Raw genomic sequence first — 15867 nt, 5'->3', positions numbered from 1 at the left:
AGAGCTCTGATGTGGCTCTGAAGAGGAGGGATGGAAATGGGGGAATCCAGACTGTTCCAGATGCCAGTTGAGATTGCTGTCAGTCTCACTCAGATTCTTGTATTTATGTCTGTAGCCTCTGAATGTGGATTTGAGTCTGTTCCTAGGCCTGGGATTTGAGGGAGGGAAGTGGGGGAAGCAATGGATTGAGAGATGCTCTAATAAAACTGGCTAGTTAAATGTTGTCCTAATATTGTTGACAATTCTGTAAAGTTTCTTTTTATGAAGATTTGTTTTAGAAGTTTGCTTTTTTTAACTCCCTCCTTTTTAAAGAGAAAATGTGACACTTGTGAAAGCTTGTAAGAAAAAGCAGTTTCCTTTTTCCTCAATGATAGATCACATAGTTCATTAAGGTTGTGAATTTTTATTTTCCTGCCTTGTTTTTAATTAACATTTGTCATTCAGAATAGGATGTGTGAAAATGTTTAAATGGCAAAGATTTTTTTTTTGTGCAATTAACAAAGCTACTGGCAAAAAGAATAAAACTTTTCTTGGTAACTGAATGTTCTTGTGGCATTTTCTGAAGCCTATCAGAGCTGTCTTGGGGCATTAAGGAAGTATGTGTTCCTCAGAACACTAGAAACTCAGAGCTGCTGAAAACCAAGTCATCTGAAAACTGAGTAATCCTGAGAACACTTCAGTCATTGCTCAAGCTTGAAACTCTCAGTGAGGCATTACAGAGGATAAGTTTGGATAAATTCCATGCTCTGTGTGCAGAGGGCTACATGCATCTGGGATGAGAGGAGGATCCTTGGTTTTAATATTCCGGTGTTGATGACAACTTCTGTTAAGTTTTGGGCTGGGATATTCATCCTTCTGGCATTTGGGGTTTTTTTGAATCCAGTGGAATATTCTTGTCCATCACAGGAGGGTGGAATGAGATGAGCATTAAGGATCCTGTCAACCCCAGCCATCCCATGATTCTGTGAACAGTAACTCAGCAGTTAATTTGGTATTCTAAGATATGATCCTTAACTGAAATGTTTACAAGCTCTGAATACTGCTCGTGGATAATCAGACACTTGGACAGCAGTAGCTATTCCTGCCCTGAGGTGTGAGGATGAAATGAAGCATAGATAATAGTGGGTTTCAGGTGCAGTGAGTTATAGGTGCCCGAGGAAGCACCTCTTTTTGAGCACTGTCATTAAAAGCAACAGATAGGAAGTCGAGAGCTGTGCTTACAGCAGGAACCGGGGCTGTTGGAAGCTTTCCCTACCCTGAAGGATCATTCCCATCTCCTACCCCTCCCCAGGGGCTGGTGTGGTGAAGATGCTATGCCCTCACCTCTCATCTCGCTCGCAGTACAACCGTTGTGAAAGGGAACTCACCGACTTCTATACAAAGACCTCACTGCCAGGATAAATGTATTTATTTTAAATGAGTGGAAGTTTCATCACTTCTTGAGTATTCTTACACGCAGTTCGTTTTGATCGTCGCCTATGTGCGCTGGGCTGGGGACGGGCCGGTCTAACCTATTTGGCAGCGGGGACGCGCTCGGGGCGTGTGCGGGCGAAGTCCCGCCCTGCTGTCGTCGCGCGCGGGGCCCCGCCCTCGCGGGCGGTGGAGAGCGGCGCTGCCCAATCAAGCGTTGCTGGGCCGTGCGCGTGCGGCGCTGGGGGCGGGGCTGGCGGTGTCGGGATGGCGGCGGCGATGGCGACGCAGGGGGAGCGGGCGGTGCTGGTGAGTCGGGCGGGCGCTCGGCGGGGCCGGGGCGAGCGACAGCGGCTTCTCCCTGCTCATGACAGCGCTTCTAGGCCCCCGCAGATTCGTTCTGTGTGGCCGGGCTCGGGCGGGGAGCCGTGGGATGGCGGCAAGGCCGTCCCCTGCGCCTGGGTCCGGGCCGAGCCCTGTGCAGGGGCTGCTCGGGCCCAGCCCTAGTGCAGCTGCCTTAACTAGAGGTGCTGCCGAAGTTCCGGCATGCTGTCGGGTCAGGCTTTTGGGCCGGTGCCCGAGCGCCGTCGCCGTGTGGCTTGGAGGCCGCGGCCTCCTCCCGCCTCGCCCAGCAGCGGCGCCCATGCTTCTCTGCCATCGACGCTGCTCCTCCGATGGGCCGGGTGGGGTTGGGTGGGGTGGCAGGGCCGGGGTCGCCCTGCTCCCGGCACACCGTGAATGTGCCCTTTGACCTTGGTGTCCCCCTGAAGCGCCCCTCACATGGTGGGTGCCCGAACCGCCCTAGTGAACTGGTAGCCGCAGGGGCGGCGCAGAGCAGGCGTCACTTCGGCCTCCCCGGAACAGGATCTCCGAGGAACAATGACATCTTCGGTATGGAGATAGGGTTTAGAGATACGTCGGTCTGGATGGAAATCCACATGGGAAAACGGGTTTTTCTAATGTCATATGGTTTAGAAGCGTATGACCAGCATTCCCCAAAAACACAGCTGTGCGGCGCACAGATGTGCACCAACTTGGCTTACTCCAAAATTAATGGGCAGGGGAAAGGCAATTTCTTGCTGTGACTAAAGGGAAGAAACATACCAATGGGCATTTTGAGTAGAAACACCTGCATAATAGTGGTGGGTGTTGGAGGTGCTAAGCGTATCTGCTGCACCCATGGGATCACTGTTCCTTTGGGAACCTGGAGGACGCCAAACATTACAGAGTGAGAGTTGCACATCCATCTTCTCTCTGGTGATTAGTGAGAGGATCTGAGGGAACAGCATGGAGCTCTGTCAGGGGAGGTTTAGGCTGGATATTTGGAAAAGTTTCTTCATCCAGAGGGTGGTCAGACACTGGAAGAGGCTCCCCAGGGCAGTGGTCATAGCACCCTGACTGACAGATTTCAGGGAGAGTTTTGGCAACACTCTCAGGCACGTGGTGGAATTCTTGGGGCTGTCCCATGTAGAGCCCACACACGGACTTCATGAGCCCACACACGGACTTCATGATCCTTGTGGCTGCCTTCCAGTTAAGAATATTCTATGATCAGTATAATTCCCAGAAACCCAAAAGAGGATTAAAGCATCAAAGTCGGTGGTCCTGCACTCAAACTGCTTTGAAGGATAACAGAGAATCCTGCTTGGCTTTGTTGTGTGTGCCTGCCTTGGATAAAGGTTTGCTGAAACAAACCTGATTTTGTCCTACTGGTTGTTGAGATAACTTGCATAAGGTGATGACACCTCAGTGGGGGGTTGTGTTCCTCATGGTGAGCTGGAACCATCTAGCAGAGAAACTGCAAGCTTAAAAATCTGAGTTGACCATAGCTTGCCTGTTTTTCTGTGGGCAAGCTGCTCAGAACTCTCCCCATGGAAAATTTCTCTTTTCTTACAGGATGACAAGTGGCAATCTTTTCTTTATCCCATGCTTGCTTCTGTTCCCCACTTCTTTGATGACCTGCATGGGGACTCATGGTTTAACAGGAACGCTAGATGTGCTTTGAGGGTCTGCTTTATACAGGCTTCTCTGTGGCAGCAGCCAATGGAGGCTCAAGGCAGTGAGTCATCAGATCTGAACTTGTTTGTTACTGAATTTGCCCCAATGATTAGGAGTCCCCAGCCTGTGTTCCCCCCCCCCCCCCCCCCCTTTTCATTTTAACTGTTTTGGTTTTAGACTGTTATTGCTTGGGAAATGCTGGGGATGTGGGTGGGGATGCTCATTTTAGTTTATATCTTTGTTTCTAACCACTTAATTAGCAACAAATTTGTCTGCAAATTGATTTTTTGTCTGTACCAGGAGTTGGTAATGGATCTCTCTAGCTTTACCTTGGCCTATTACCTTATTTCCTTCTGAGGAAGGGGCAGTGAGGGAGGCTGGGTAGTGTCTGACAGCCAGGTGAGTCCATCTCAAAAGCATAAAAAGATGCCCCAGTTTTTGACACAGTAGTATTTTTACTTTGCTCTGAAAGTTGCATTCAATTCTAGGTTTTTTGGTACAGTGATTTGTGTACCAAATTGCTTTCTTAAACAACGGGCAAAAATGAGGACACTTCATTGGACTGGGATGGAGAAGTGGAGATGTGGAGACTGAGGCGTTTCAACAAATCAGGAAGAAAACTTTTGTTCTCCTTTATTTAAACAGCGCAGAACAGTACACTTAATTTTGGCATATGTCTGAGAGATTTGCTTGCAGTGTTTGATGTCTAATGATTCCACTTCTATTTTTCCATTACATAGGAAGAAGAATTTAAATGGCTTTTACAAGAAGAGGTCCATGCTGTTTTGAGACAGCTGCAGGATATTTTGAAGGTGAGGTTAATTTTGTCTGAGTTTTGTTTGACCTTCTGTGTAAGGAATGGTGATAGGTTTCTGATGCAGGAAAAAGTTCTTGGTAGAGGCTGCACAGAAAGGTCATTCATGCATGTTCAGTTCTTTCCCTGGTGCTTGCTTGCCCTCTGCTCTTGAGGACTCACAGTAAATCTGATACCCCCAAGATTTCTCTGTTCTTTATCCTCTGCTGAGAGCTGCTTTGAAAAGATACATGGAGCCAGCCAGACCTATCTGCCAGGCATTTGACTGAGATACAAATATTTTCTGGAATAGAGAATCTGAATCTGCTGTAACTCTGATGTGTGCTGGTGGAAGCAAGCAACATGGCCTTTAGGTGACAGCTGCTACTTGTGCAGTAATTACTGGCGTGCGCTCTCCTTGTTCAAAATCATCCTTTCCTCAACCTGCCCACTCCTCTGCTGGTACCTGCCCCTTTCAGAGGCCTGATGTGTTCAGCTGTAGCAGATGGGCAGCCCTTTTCTCACCTTTCTCCAGCCTGAGCATGTGCTGTGGGGCTGACTCTTTCCAAGCAGCCAGTGGGGAACTGGCCAAAGGGACCGCTGTGCACGGTGAGTGCACTGTGTGTCTGCTGGATCAATGTTCAAGAGGCCCAGCCCCTTAACACTCTCAGGCTTTTAGAGGTTATGGAGTGATGGAAGAGCAGGGCCAAAAATGTGGAGGTGAGGGGCAAGTGCCAGAGCAGGTGCGAGTGCCATAGTGCTGACTCAAAACCCCGGGACTGGAGTCAATGGCAGGTGACAATAGACTGCAGTACCTTTATATATAGTACCCGTTTTGAAGAATTTATTATAGTTTTGAGGGTGAAGTGTGTAAAGGGCAGTCACCAGCCAGTATAAGCAGATGAAGGGCTGGGGAGGGCTGGTGTTCTTTCTACACTTCCTTCATGTGTAAAGACCAGCTGTGATAAGAGGCAGCACTATGGTGCCTGAGGGTATGCAGAGCTGAGCTGTCAGGTGCTGCTCCTTCTGTGGGCAACTTGGGGATCCTGCTGGCACTGTCCAGATCCAGGGTGTGGGATTTGAAAATGCCTTTCGCCATGGATTGTGTGCGCTGAGCCTCCTCCTGGGCTTCATCAGTTCTGCAGTATGAGGAAATCCAAGTGCTCTGCTTGGTGAGCTTCAGGAGGCTGGCAGAGGTGACTGCTACATATTTAGCCACTTGATGGTGTCCACATTATCTTTGTTCCTGGCTCATGGTGTGCTGGACCCAGGCAGATGCTCCAGCATTCACTGTGTCCTCTCTTGGGCAGGAGGCTTCCCACCGCTTTGCCTTACCCACCAGTGGCTCAGGAGGAGCTGTCAAGCAAGAGAACTTTGTACTAAGCACATCAGGGTAAGTGGTGATGGTCAGCAGGTCACTTCCCTCTGCAGCAAAGGGTGCAGCTCCTGGAGGATCTGTGGTGTAGGGCTTTGCAGAAGGCCTGGGTTTTCTTTAATAGAAGATTTTGCCTTAAGGAAAACAAACTTCATGGCAGGTGAAGGTAACAGTCTGTAGCTGTGCTCCAGAGCTCCCTGAGCCAGCCTTGTGCCATTTTGTGCTGACACCTATAATGTAGTCACTGATTCCTGATCACATGCCTGTGTGTTGCCTCAGTGCTGTGGGCAGTTTGCCAAAGGGCATTTTTGTGATGATGACACAGGGAGTTGCAGTTACAAGACCTGAATTCTGCTCTTGGCTCAGTTTCTGACCCTGACTATGGAGAAATCTTAACCTTTCTCCTAATCTCCATAAAATAGCAATAGTAAATCTCCTTCACACAAAGCAGACTGAGACTTGTGCAGAAGGTGCTATTGGTGTGCAGTTCTTCTGAAATTGATATCCATTTTTTGATCCTCAGTGGTCTCAGTATTGGTGGAGTTCATAGGCTTTTCACAAAGCAATTAACCTTAGTCATTAGGACTGTCACATCATTGCAAGGAATCACGCAATAATTCTGTACTAAGTTTGAACATTGTCTTTTTCAGATCTTAGTTAACTTAGTTTTCATTTGTTGTTGTAAGGTGGATCTTGTAGTGTTGATCAAAAGAGTCTCTTATATAGTAAAATGTAAGGTAGGGCCCAACTAGATGCTTCAGTCTTCTCCTCACACTGTTATACATGTGAGTCATCTTGCAGGACCTTTTAAAGAGTTTAGGGTGTGGGGTTTTTATTTTTTGAAGGTTGTGGGGTTTTACTTATTTAGGGTCTTTTCTCTTGGAATGGGGTGTGGGTTGTAGCTTTCAACTCCTATAGGAATCATCTAACTCTTCAATGTCAGTAATTATTTTATTGTCTTGTGCTTGTGCCTGCTGGAGCTGTTTGTAACAGCAGCCAAATTGTTGACAGGTGATAAATGGAATAAGAATGGGATCAGAAATGAAGGTAATGTTTTAGGCAGAGCAGTTAGGGTGAGGTGGCCCATAAAGAATATGACTGGAGTTCACCACAGGCCAAGAACTGGGGACTTGAAAGTGTGTGTGTGGTTGTTCAGCTACTGGACAGGAGCAGTGTACAGACCCTGGGCAGGAGGAGCTGTGCTGGCTACATAGGACGAGGAGGGGAGGTTTTAGGCTGGCAATTGATAGGTGCCTCTTGTGACATGTATTGTCTAGCTGTTTCCTCTCATTCCAGCACAGACCAGGTGAAAGGTGTGATGACGCTGCAGGGAGATGCACTGTGTCAAGCTGTGAGTACTTGCAACACTTCTTGCTTTGTATGGCAGTGGGTGGGTGTCACCCTTATCAGCCTTTGATCACCTCAGGGAGGGAGGTCACCCTGGTTTTGTGTTACCAGTGATCAGTGTTCTTTGTCAGTTCTCCCTAATTGATATCACCTTCTACCACCACCACGTGGTGCTGAGTGCTGTAGTCAACTTCCACTGGGATTCCTTGCCTTCACCACCTTTGTTGTGTAATAACAAGTTGGCCTGGGGACCTTCTGGGCTGAGGTCATGTGTCCTGCTAGGATCCTGATTCACTCAGTGCATTTCAACCTATTCTTTGTATTAATATCATCCTGTGGAAGCACTGAGGTTCTGGCTGTGCCAGGATTGCAGAAGGCAGTTTGCTAGGATGGTCTGGAAGAAGGGAATGTGACTGCCAGCCCCCATCTTTTGCATACAGGCATTTCTTGCTCTCATGTGTTTGTTTCTTTTTTCAAGGATGTTAATCTGAAAATGCCCAGAAACAATCAGCTCCTGCATTTTGCATTCCGGGAAGACAAGCAGTGGAAATTGCAGCAGGTACCTGTTGGCTCTAGATGCCCACCCATCCACAGCCTCAGTGCTCTCTGAGCAGTAACTTTAGTCTTTTGAGATGGTTATGTCCATTCCACATAAGCTACAGTGGTAAAAGCTAAAGGAGAAAGCAGGTGTAATTAAATCAGTTAAATTGAGTTGGAGTGCCTGGGTGGGCTCATTCCCTACACACCAGTTGATCTGAAGGCTGTCTGCATAGCAGTCATGATCCTGTAAAGGAGTGCCTGAGGTGCCTGTGCAGGACTGTCCCATGTTACCACAAGCTAGAAGGGCAAAGAGCAGCTTCAGGGGCTTTGAGTAGCATGTTCTCATTCTCTTACAGATGCATTTGTTTACACTGAGAACAAATTATTGTGTTCAGTAGCATGTCTGAGTTCCCTCAGGTAAGGAGTTAAAATAATGCAGCTGTCCAGAACCAGAATCTCTTTCCCATCATTTGCTGGGACATACCTGATTTCAGGGCCTGACCTAGTATCTGAAGACATGGTTTGCCTCAATTTGTCACAGCTGAGTAGGTTGGAGGAAGATGGATTCAATGTATTTCCTTGTGCTATAGCTCAGGTTTTTCTACGCGATGAGTGCATTTGGCATTGAGTGCAGTTCCCAACATCTGCTTTAGCAGTGAAAGCTCTACCTACCAAATTTGTAGAAATCTAGAAAATTGCGTACTTGGGATGTTAATACCAGACTTGACTGTGTTTGTTTATGCCTTGCAACAAAGCAAGAAAGTTTTTGTGACAACCCTCAGCAGTGCCTCCTCTTTTATGACTGTTTTGTACTGTGGCCTGGTTGGAAGACTTCTATCAGCTTTTATGGAAGACAACTTCCTTTATTTACTTGCATTTTATGTTCTAACGTTGTTCAGATATGAGTGTGAGTGCCTAAAGGACTGAGTGCAGAAGCATTTAAAGTGGTTATATGGTGATCTTTGGCCTGTCTGAATTAAAAATTAGCATCTCAAAGGAGTGTCTTCCCTTACTGAGTGGTGATAGTTGGAGTTTTATTTCTCTGTACAAAGTGAAATCATGGGTAAGAAGTTGTAGTGCAGGCACATTTTTGACGAACACAAGTGCAGGCACATAAATTTTGAGGAAGTTGATTAGAAAAGAAAGCAGAGTCAAGGGGGAATATGAATGGAGCATCATAACAGCAGGGTTGGCATTGTTTGGTTGGGTAGTGCTGCCAGGAGCAGTTTAGCTTGCTCAGAAGCCTCTAGGAGATGTCAAGGCTGGAGATGCTGATATTTGGAGATGTCCAAGTAGCTGCAGTCTCTCTGCAGTCCGACAGTGGACTTACCATTCTCACTCTTCTCTCTGTGGCCTCCAGTGCAAGAGCTTTCTTACAGCAGGGCTGTTCTGTATTCCCTGAGCTCTGCATTAGAAGGAACCAGAGCCAGGTCTATGCCAGGGAGGCTTCTACAAGGATATAGAGCTGGGAGCTGTGACTGCTGGAGGGCATTGTAAATATATCAAACTACAAATACCCCAAGCTGTGTAGCCTGTCTCCCAGCAGACACTTCTTGTACAAGCTTCTCTGCTTAGCTGTTCCATTTGCACCCTCTAATTTACTCCTTGGGTTTGTTTTTCCATTTTCATGCTGCTGCCTAAAATTGAACGCAGTCAGCTTCTCCCAGGGCCATTGTCTTCCTCTGGTTTGTCCTTGCTCTCATGAAAGCAAGGATACACCTGTCAACCTTGCTTTTGTGACTGTGTTCCTCTTGCTTGAGAGGAACTTGAGCCAGTTGTGTCCTGAGTCTGGTCCGGTCCCACACAATGGCACAGCTTCTTGATGCTGGAGATGACTCTCAATCCCAACAATTTCACTTTAGACGTACTCTGGGATATTGACAGAGACACTGTATTAGAAATCAGTGCTTGTTGTTCATTGATGTAATTTGTTTTAGCTCTGATAGGATGAAATCATTGTTCATGGTGCTGGAACTGACTGCTGTATGCCATTACCAGTGAGAATTCCTACCAAGCAGTCATAGTCAGAGCACTCCCAGGATGAGAATGCCTGATGTCACTTCAGGACAGGAGCAATATTTGTACTGACAATCCAGGTTGTAGCTGTCAGACTGTTCTGTATCTCCAGTCCATGAGTGGAGAACCCAGTAATGCTTCTGGGAACCAGTGGTAGGTTTGTGTTAGACAGTATCTGACATTTAGACATGGCATTACATTTGAGAAGACACCATTCTTAAGGTCAGTGAGATAACTGGGGAAACCTTTACTTCCGAGTACATGTTCTTACAGGGTGTTTCTTTCATAGGACTGTATTTGTACCTTTGCAGATCCAGGATGCTAGAAACCATGTGAACCAAGCCATTTATCTGCTTATGAACAGAGATGCGAACTACCAGTTCAAAACAGGCTTGGAGGTGCTCAAGGTGAGGAGAAAGCTCCTGATGTTTGGGTAGGAACATGCATTTTTCTTCCCTCCATTTGTTGTTTTAAACACAGTTAATACAGATTACTGTCTGAGTCTCTTAGTGGAAACAGACTTAATGGTTGTACCCATGCATACCCATGTCAAGAAGTGTCCACGTGACCTCATATTTTATATGCATCTGTACTAGTTTAGCATTAGTAACAGGGCTGTACATCCTCGTGAACAGTAATCTGAGCAGTCAGTGCCCCATTACACACCAGTGATAATGTAGGAGGATATTCCTTGATCTTCTGTGGATGATGTTGTTACATAACTTACTCTCTGTTGATCAGTGCTGCAGGCAAGACCAGCAGTGAGGCAGCCATCAGTAAACAGATGACAGTACTTGTGATTTACTGAAAATCTGAAAGTGACTTCTCTCTTGCCAGTAGTATTTTCTGGGGTCTAATACAGAGCAGCTGCTGCATGGCAGTGAAGCCCAACCTTCTGCTTGAAAATGCTCTCTGAAGGCAACAGAATTTTGGCTTGCTTATTAGAATTCATCACATCATCAAACATGAGAAAACTCAAGTGGAAGTGAGGGGAGGTATTAGTCATTATACAAAATGCCTTCATCTTAGCAGTCATGAGGTCTGTAACAGACATGTTGCTTCCCCTTTTTTTCTGGAAGAGGAAGTCTGCCTGAAGAGCCGTTGAACTGTGGTTTCTGGCAGGATTGGCCTCACAATGAGCTGGTTCTTTTTATTTACTGCCTCACTCATAGCTGGTTATGAGCAGAGGGAGCCCATGCAGCAGTTGGACCTGTGATGTGGGAGTGGGGAGACCGAGAATACAGCTTGTTTTTTCCTTAATGCGTGTTCTTCTGAAGAGCTGATGATGAGTTTGTTGATGCCTTTGTAGCATCAGTAATTGATCTCATGTTGGCTTGGTATTCTTGTCATGAATAGTTGTTCTCTCAGCATTTGCTGGTATTGAACGACTCCTGACCTGTCTCATAAGTCTCTGATGGTGGTGAAAGTTTAAACTGCATTTATGTGGGAGCCAGCCCTTCCCAATAAGTTCCCAAATTCCTGGAAGGATGGGGGGTAGTGGCGGTTGTTGTTTTAACACTTGCAGAAGGCTGTAGGATTCTGCAGCACTCTGCCCAGAGCTGTCCAGGAATCACACTCAGCAGTGGTTCTGTACATTACTTTGTAGCTTATGGATGCTGTGATGTTGCAGCTCTCCAGAGCCCGAAATCGACTGACCACTCCTGCCACTCTGACACTACCAGAAATTGCCTCCAGTGGTCTCACAGTAAGTATGTGATGGTCTAGATCTCTATACAGGTCGGGCAGCATTGCAACAGTTTGGATACTGGGCTGCATCTTGGTGGAAGTGGGTTTCTGAAGTGTCTCCCGAGGCAGAACTGAAGCAAGTGCAAATCCTGATTGGTTTTGACTGTTCTTTATCTTCCTGTGGGAATGCAGATGACTTGGGCATGAGGACTCTGGTTCTCTTGAGAATAACTTCTGTTCTCTGCCCGAGAGTCTTGTCCAGGGATGATTTGCCCTTGTGAACACTGCTCCATCCTCTCTTGTCACTCTCATGCATATATCATTTGATCAAGAGCAGTGAGAGCAACAGTCATTTTCTGCAGCTGCTCAGTCTTTGTTTCTTTCCTAATGTTTTTCTTTTGACACGCGGTAATTGTAGTGTGGCTTGGGAAAAGGGAATGATTTCCCAGCATTAGAAATTATGATCTTTTCACTGACAAACTAATTTTCTTGCCAGAAAATGTTCACTCCTGTGCTGCCTCCAGACATCCTTGTGAATTTCTATATTAATCTGAACAAGCTGTGCCTCACTGTCTACCAGCTCCACGTGATGCAACCCAGCACAACCAAGGTGATGCCTGCTATCTCATGAGCCTTGTTTAGTTTCCTCTCCTGACGTTCCACTGTGAGGAGGAGATCACACTGCTACCTGGTGCAATGTTATATTCATAAGATAATGCAGAAATAAGTTCAGTTGGTGCTAAGTGTGTTTAGGTCTGCTGCACACAGAACACTGGTTCTAAATCTAGTTTGGGGCATGGCTGCTTAGCCCAGAAGAACATACCAGAACATACCTAGTAAGGCATTTTTTAGCAAATACTTTAAATATAGTTTGATAATTTTGTGGCATAGTTATATTAATCCAGTTTACATCTGAGTAGCATCTTGGGTTTCCTCATGGAATTTCGATAGATAGTTTTCTGCTTCACCTGTTGCATGGGTCAACTTGATGTCCTGTAAAAACAGCCTTAAACTCTTAAGCTTTATGAAATGCAGTCCTTCCATAAGGAAGATTTTCCTAAAAATCTAGATTTTGTTTCTCTTCTGGATCTTCTAATCTTATTTCTGTAGTGATAACATTTGTAGCTACATTGAACTCAGCCAATGAAGGAATGAACTCCTTTCATGAAGGCGCAGGAAGGGTTCTAACTAAAGGGATTTCATATTGTTGGAGGGTCCAGGCTAATAGAGCATGGGTGTTTCTTGATGTCAGGCTACTGAAAGTGTGAGCCTTAATTGTCTTTCTTCTAAGTGGTTCGTTTACTACATCAAAATCCTAATCACCTTTTCCTTCTCTAGAACTTCAAGCCTGCTGGAGGGTCTGTTTTGCACAATCCTGGGGCCATGTTGTAAGTACAGTCACTACAAGGGTAGTGTACCTGGATAACAGGTGTTGGTATGTCTTGAGGGTGAAATCCGAACAGCTACAAGCAGTTTCTGTTATAGCATCTCTGAAGTGGAAAACCTCGATTGAGTCATGTGCTGTACCTGTGAATGCTCTGTTGTGTCTTTTGAATGACTTGGTCCTAAAGGCCAGAATATGTGAATTTCCAGGATTCAGCCCATCTAGACAGTACCACTAGTTTATCTAGAGATGAGAGTTTACAACAAAAATGAGTGTTTGGTTATTGGCATTGCCATCTGCATTCCCTGCCTCTGTTCCTGTCTGGAATGAAGGGAAGTTCCTAACTTCACCCTTTAGCTTAACTGTAAATCTGGTCAGAGGTGGACTTGAGTGTTTGCATTCTGTAACTTTGCCAGGTGCTGATCATCATAATCTCTCCTATGGGAATGTAGGACAGTTGAGTTCTATGCTGTTGTGTGTGAAGCTGTGCTCTTTTCCCCCCTCTCCAGTGAGTTTGGCAGCCAGCGATATGAAGTCAGCCATGTCCATAAAGTGGAATGTGTTGTCCCATGGTTAAATGATGCCCTTGTCTTCTTCACAGTTTCACTGCAGCTTTGCCAGCAGCTGAAGGATAAGGTAATGGCCTTGAAAAAGGGCCTTTGTTTTTAACTCTGGGTTTTGAGAGGACCTCAGATCTGATGTGATGTTGTTCTGTTCAGCTTGCTGAAAATAAGGGATGAGTGAGTGTTCTGGAGCCAGGGAGCTGGCTGGCGCTACCTAGCAAGTAGCCATAGGATAAGTATAGTGGTGTAGCAGATGTCTGCTGACCTGGTGACTAGATGGAAAGGAGCAAGCAGACACTTCTGTGTTCTCAGTCATGAGGTGGATGGGACAAAACAGGCAACCTAGATTTCAGTAGATCAATGCTCAATTCCAGCTCTGCAACTGTCACCTTGAACAAGTAACTTTGTGCTCCTTGAGTGACAGCAGCAGCAAACCTGCTCTTCAGTAGTGCGGTGCTGAAGTGTGTAATGCCGTGAAGCCAAGCCCTCCCTCACACATTATGTGCTCCTTTTTTTGTGGTCCAAGGGGTATAGGAACTTACCTGCTTTTGTTCTTGCTTTCCAGATCTCCGTTTTCTCCAGTTACTGGAACTACAGGCCATATTAATTCTCTGTGGAATGGTCTAAGCCTTTACAGTACTTCGAGTGTCTCTCTCTGTTCTCTCATGCCAGCTGAGTCCAGGTCAGCCTGAGGAGTGCTGGGGTTCACTGCCGTATGCCCTGCACTGGGCAGGGTCAGTGTATCCAGAGACACAGCTTTAGCAGCCTTGTCTGGGATTGCTGCATGAGCAGGGCACCAAGTAGTGCTGTGTGATTGCCAGGAGCTTCCATTGGTCCCTCTTGTGCATTGTGTGGCTGACACTTCCCAAACCCCTGATAAGTTACACAGGTCTGTTAAGAGGGATAGGTGCTCTGGACCACCCTCACTAACTAGATCTGTGCATTGTGCTGTAACTAACTCCTTGACTGTGAGGTGGCTGGAAAGGGGGGAAAACAGACTAACTTAACACACCTCTTAAAAGGTAGGGCCTGTGGCTCCCTGTAATGAAATATGTTTCTCTTATCTGGTCCAGCTGTGCTTATAACTAACCCTTCCCCTGCCTGTTCTGCCCATCCCTATATTACTGATTCCCCTTTGGGGATGCTTTTACTTGCTGCTGTTTGAATTCTCTCCCCCCTCATCCAGCATCAATGTGATAATTATTTTTTTCCCTAAACCCTAGTTGGGCCAATTGGTCTTTTCCAGGTTTAGTATCTTGTTTTCACTACCAGCCTTTGGAATTGCCCTGGTGCAGTCTTTCATCTTGTCATTAAATGGCAAAGTGAGTACCTTGTGCAGTGTTTCATCTTGTCATTAAATGCAAAGTGAGTACCATGTTGCTACTATGATTTGCTTCATATGGATGCTACAATGTGTAACTCATACCTTTAGCCATTGCTAACTGTGAAATAAAGACCCTGCAGTGCCCATGTGGGCTGTGAAAGAATGAGTATCTTGAGATTCTGTGCTCTCTCACACGTGAGTGGCTGTTCTTGGTTATGCATGCTGGGTTGTATTTTGTTTTACTGGGGAGGACAGTAGTGGAGGCACTATTAGCTGGGCAGCACTTCAAAGGCTGAGCCTGTTTGCATAGCCTCAGCCCAGTGCTGTCTGATACTTGAAATACTACCTGAAGTAGTTTTCCAAACATGTCTTGACAGTCATGTTTGGAAGAGGCTGTAGGTATTCAGACTGGGGTGAGTTGGCTCATAGAGTCGTTCAGAACATTCTGGCAGAGTGGGAAGTCTCCAGATCCCTGATCAGGATTTTCTCAGGAAGCTGCCACCTACCCACATGGCTCTGTTGCCCTTGGAAGTCTTTTTCAACCTTCTCATACACCTTTTTGTGAACAGGTGTATATAAATGTTCCCAAATTTCACTTGGTTCTGCATAGCCTGGAGGAACAGTGAAAGGGACAGCTGCTCTGACAGGAAGGATGATAAAGAGCATGGGCAGCTGGATTCCTCTCCCACATCTGCTACTCAAGAGCTAGCAGGGGCAGAGGCAATGTGATGAAAGAAGTAAAAATTCTCAGGGATGAGATCTCAATCAGTGGCAAAGTTGGGGCTCAGGATACCTGATTTTGCTAATGAGGGTTCGGTAAAAGAATGGCCGGGAGAGTTGCTCCAAATATGTAGCTGGTGGGGTTAACAAAAAACCCCAGACAAAGCCTTAGGAGTAGCAGGCAGACTATCATGGATGCCAGGCATACTGCAGGCCAGTACAGCCAACCTCCTGTGGCGAGGGAATGTCAAGAAAGATGGTGTAAGGGGAAAGACAGCAGTGCTGGGTGGGGACAACAAAGACCCTGCTGATCTAATCAGAGAGGAGCAGGGAGAAGAGGGGGCAACAAGGAACAGGCAGTCTGTACTTATTGCTGCTCCCAGGGCTGGATCTGTGCTGGTGGGGTGGAGAGTGCCACTGATTCGTGCAGTAAAACCAGCTCAGTTGGTTGGCAGGGACACAGGGCAGAGTACCCAGGCTGCACTGGGACCTAGTTCCTGCCAGGCAGACCTGCACTGTGCTCAGACTGGGCAACCTGAGCACTGCCTTGTCTTGCAGTGGGCACTGATGTTGCGTCCTTCCTTCCGCCCTTCTGCCCTTCCGCCCTTCCTTCCGCCCTTCCTTCCTTCCTTCCGCCCTTCCTTCCTTCCTTCTGCCCTTCCGCCCTTCCTTCCGCCCTTTCTTCCGCCCATCCGCCCTTCTTTCCGCCCT

General features: G+C 46.6%; 1 protein-coding gene across 1 annotated transcript; it reads left to right on the top strand.

The window, feature by feature from the left end:
• Positions 1–1644: 1644 nt before the first annotated feature.
• Positions 1645–14446, top strand: ROGDI (rogdi atypical leucine zipper). The gene is made up of 11 exons (XM_054270749.1): positions 1645–1719; positions 4149–4220; positions 5512–5594; positions 6873–6927; positions 7402–7482; positions 9791–9886; positions 11086–11184; positions 11662–11775; positions 12504–12553; positions 13059–13185; positions 13678–14446. The coding sequence occupies exons 1-11, from the start codon at positions 1678–1680 to the stop codon at positions 13717–13719; spliced, it is 861 nt and encodes a 286-aa protein (XP_054126724.1). The 5' UTR covers positions 1645–1677; the 3' UTR covers positions 13720–14446.
• Positions 14447–15867: the final 1421 nt, after the last annotated feature.

Source organism: Melozone crissalis, unplaced genomic scaffold (assembly GCF_028551555.1).
Source record: "Melozone crissalis strain CALT ecotype California unplaced genomic scaffold, PUWL_Pcris_2 ptg000012l_1, whole genome shotgun sequence".
NCBI lineage: Eukaryota > Metazoa > Chordata > Aves > Passeriformes > Passerellidae > Melozone > Melozone crissalis.
This window is presented reverse-complemented; position numbering and strand designations above follow the sequence as displayed.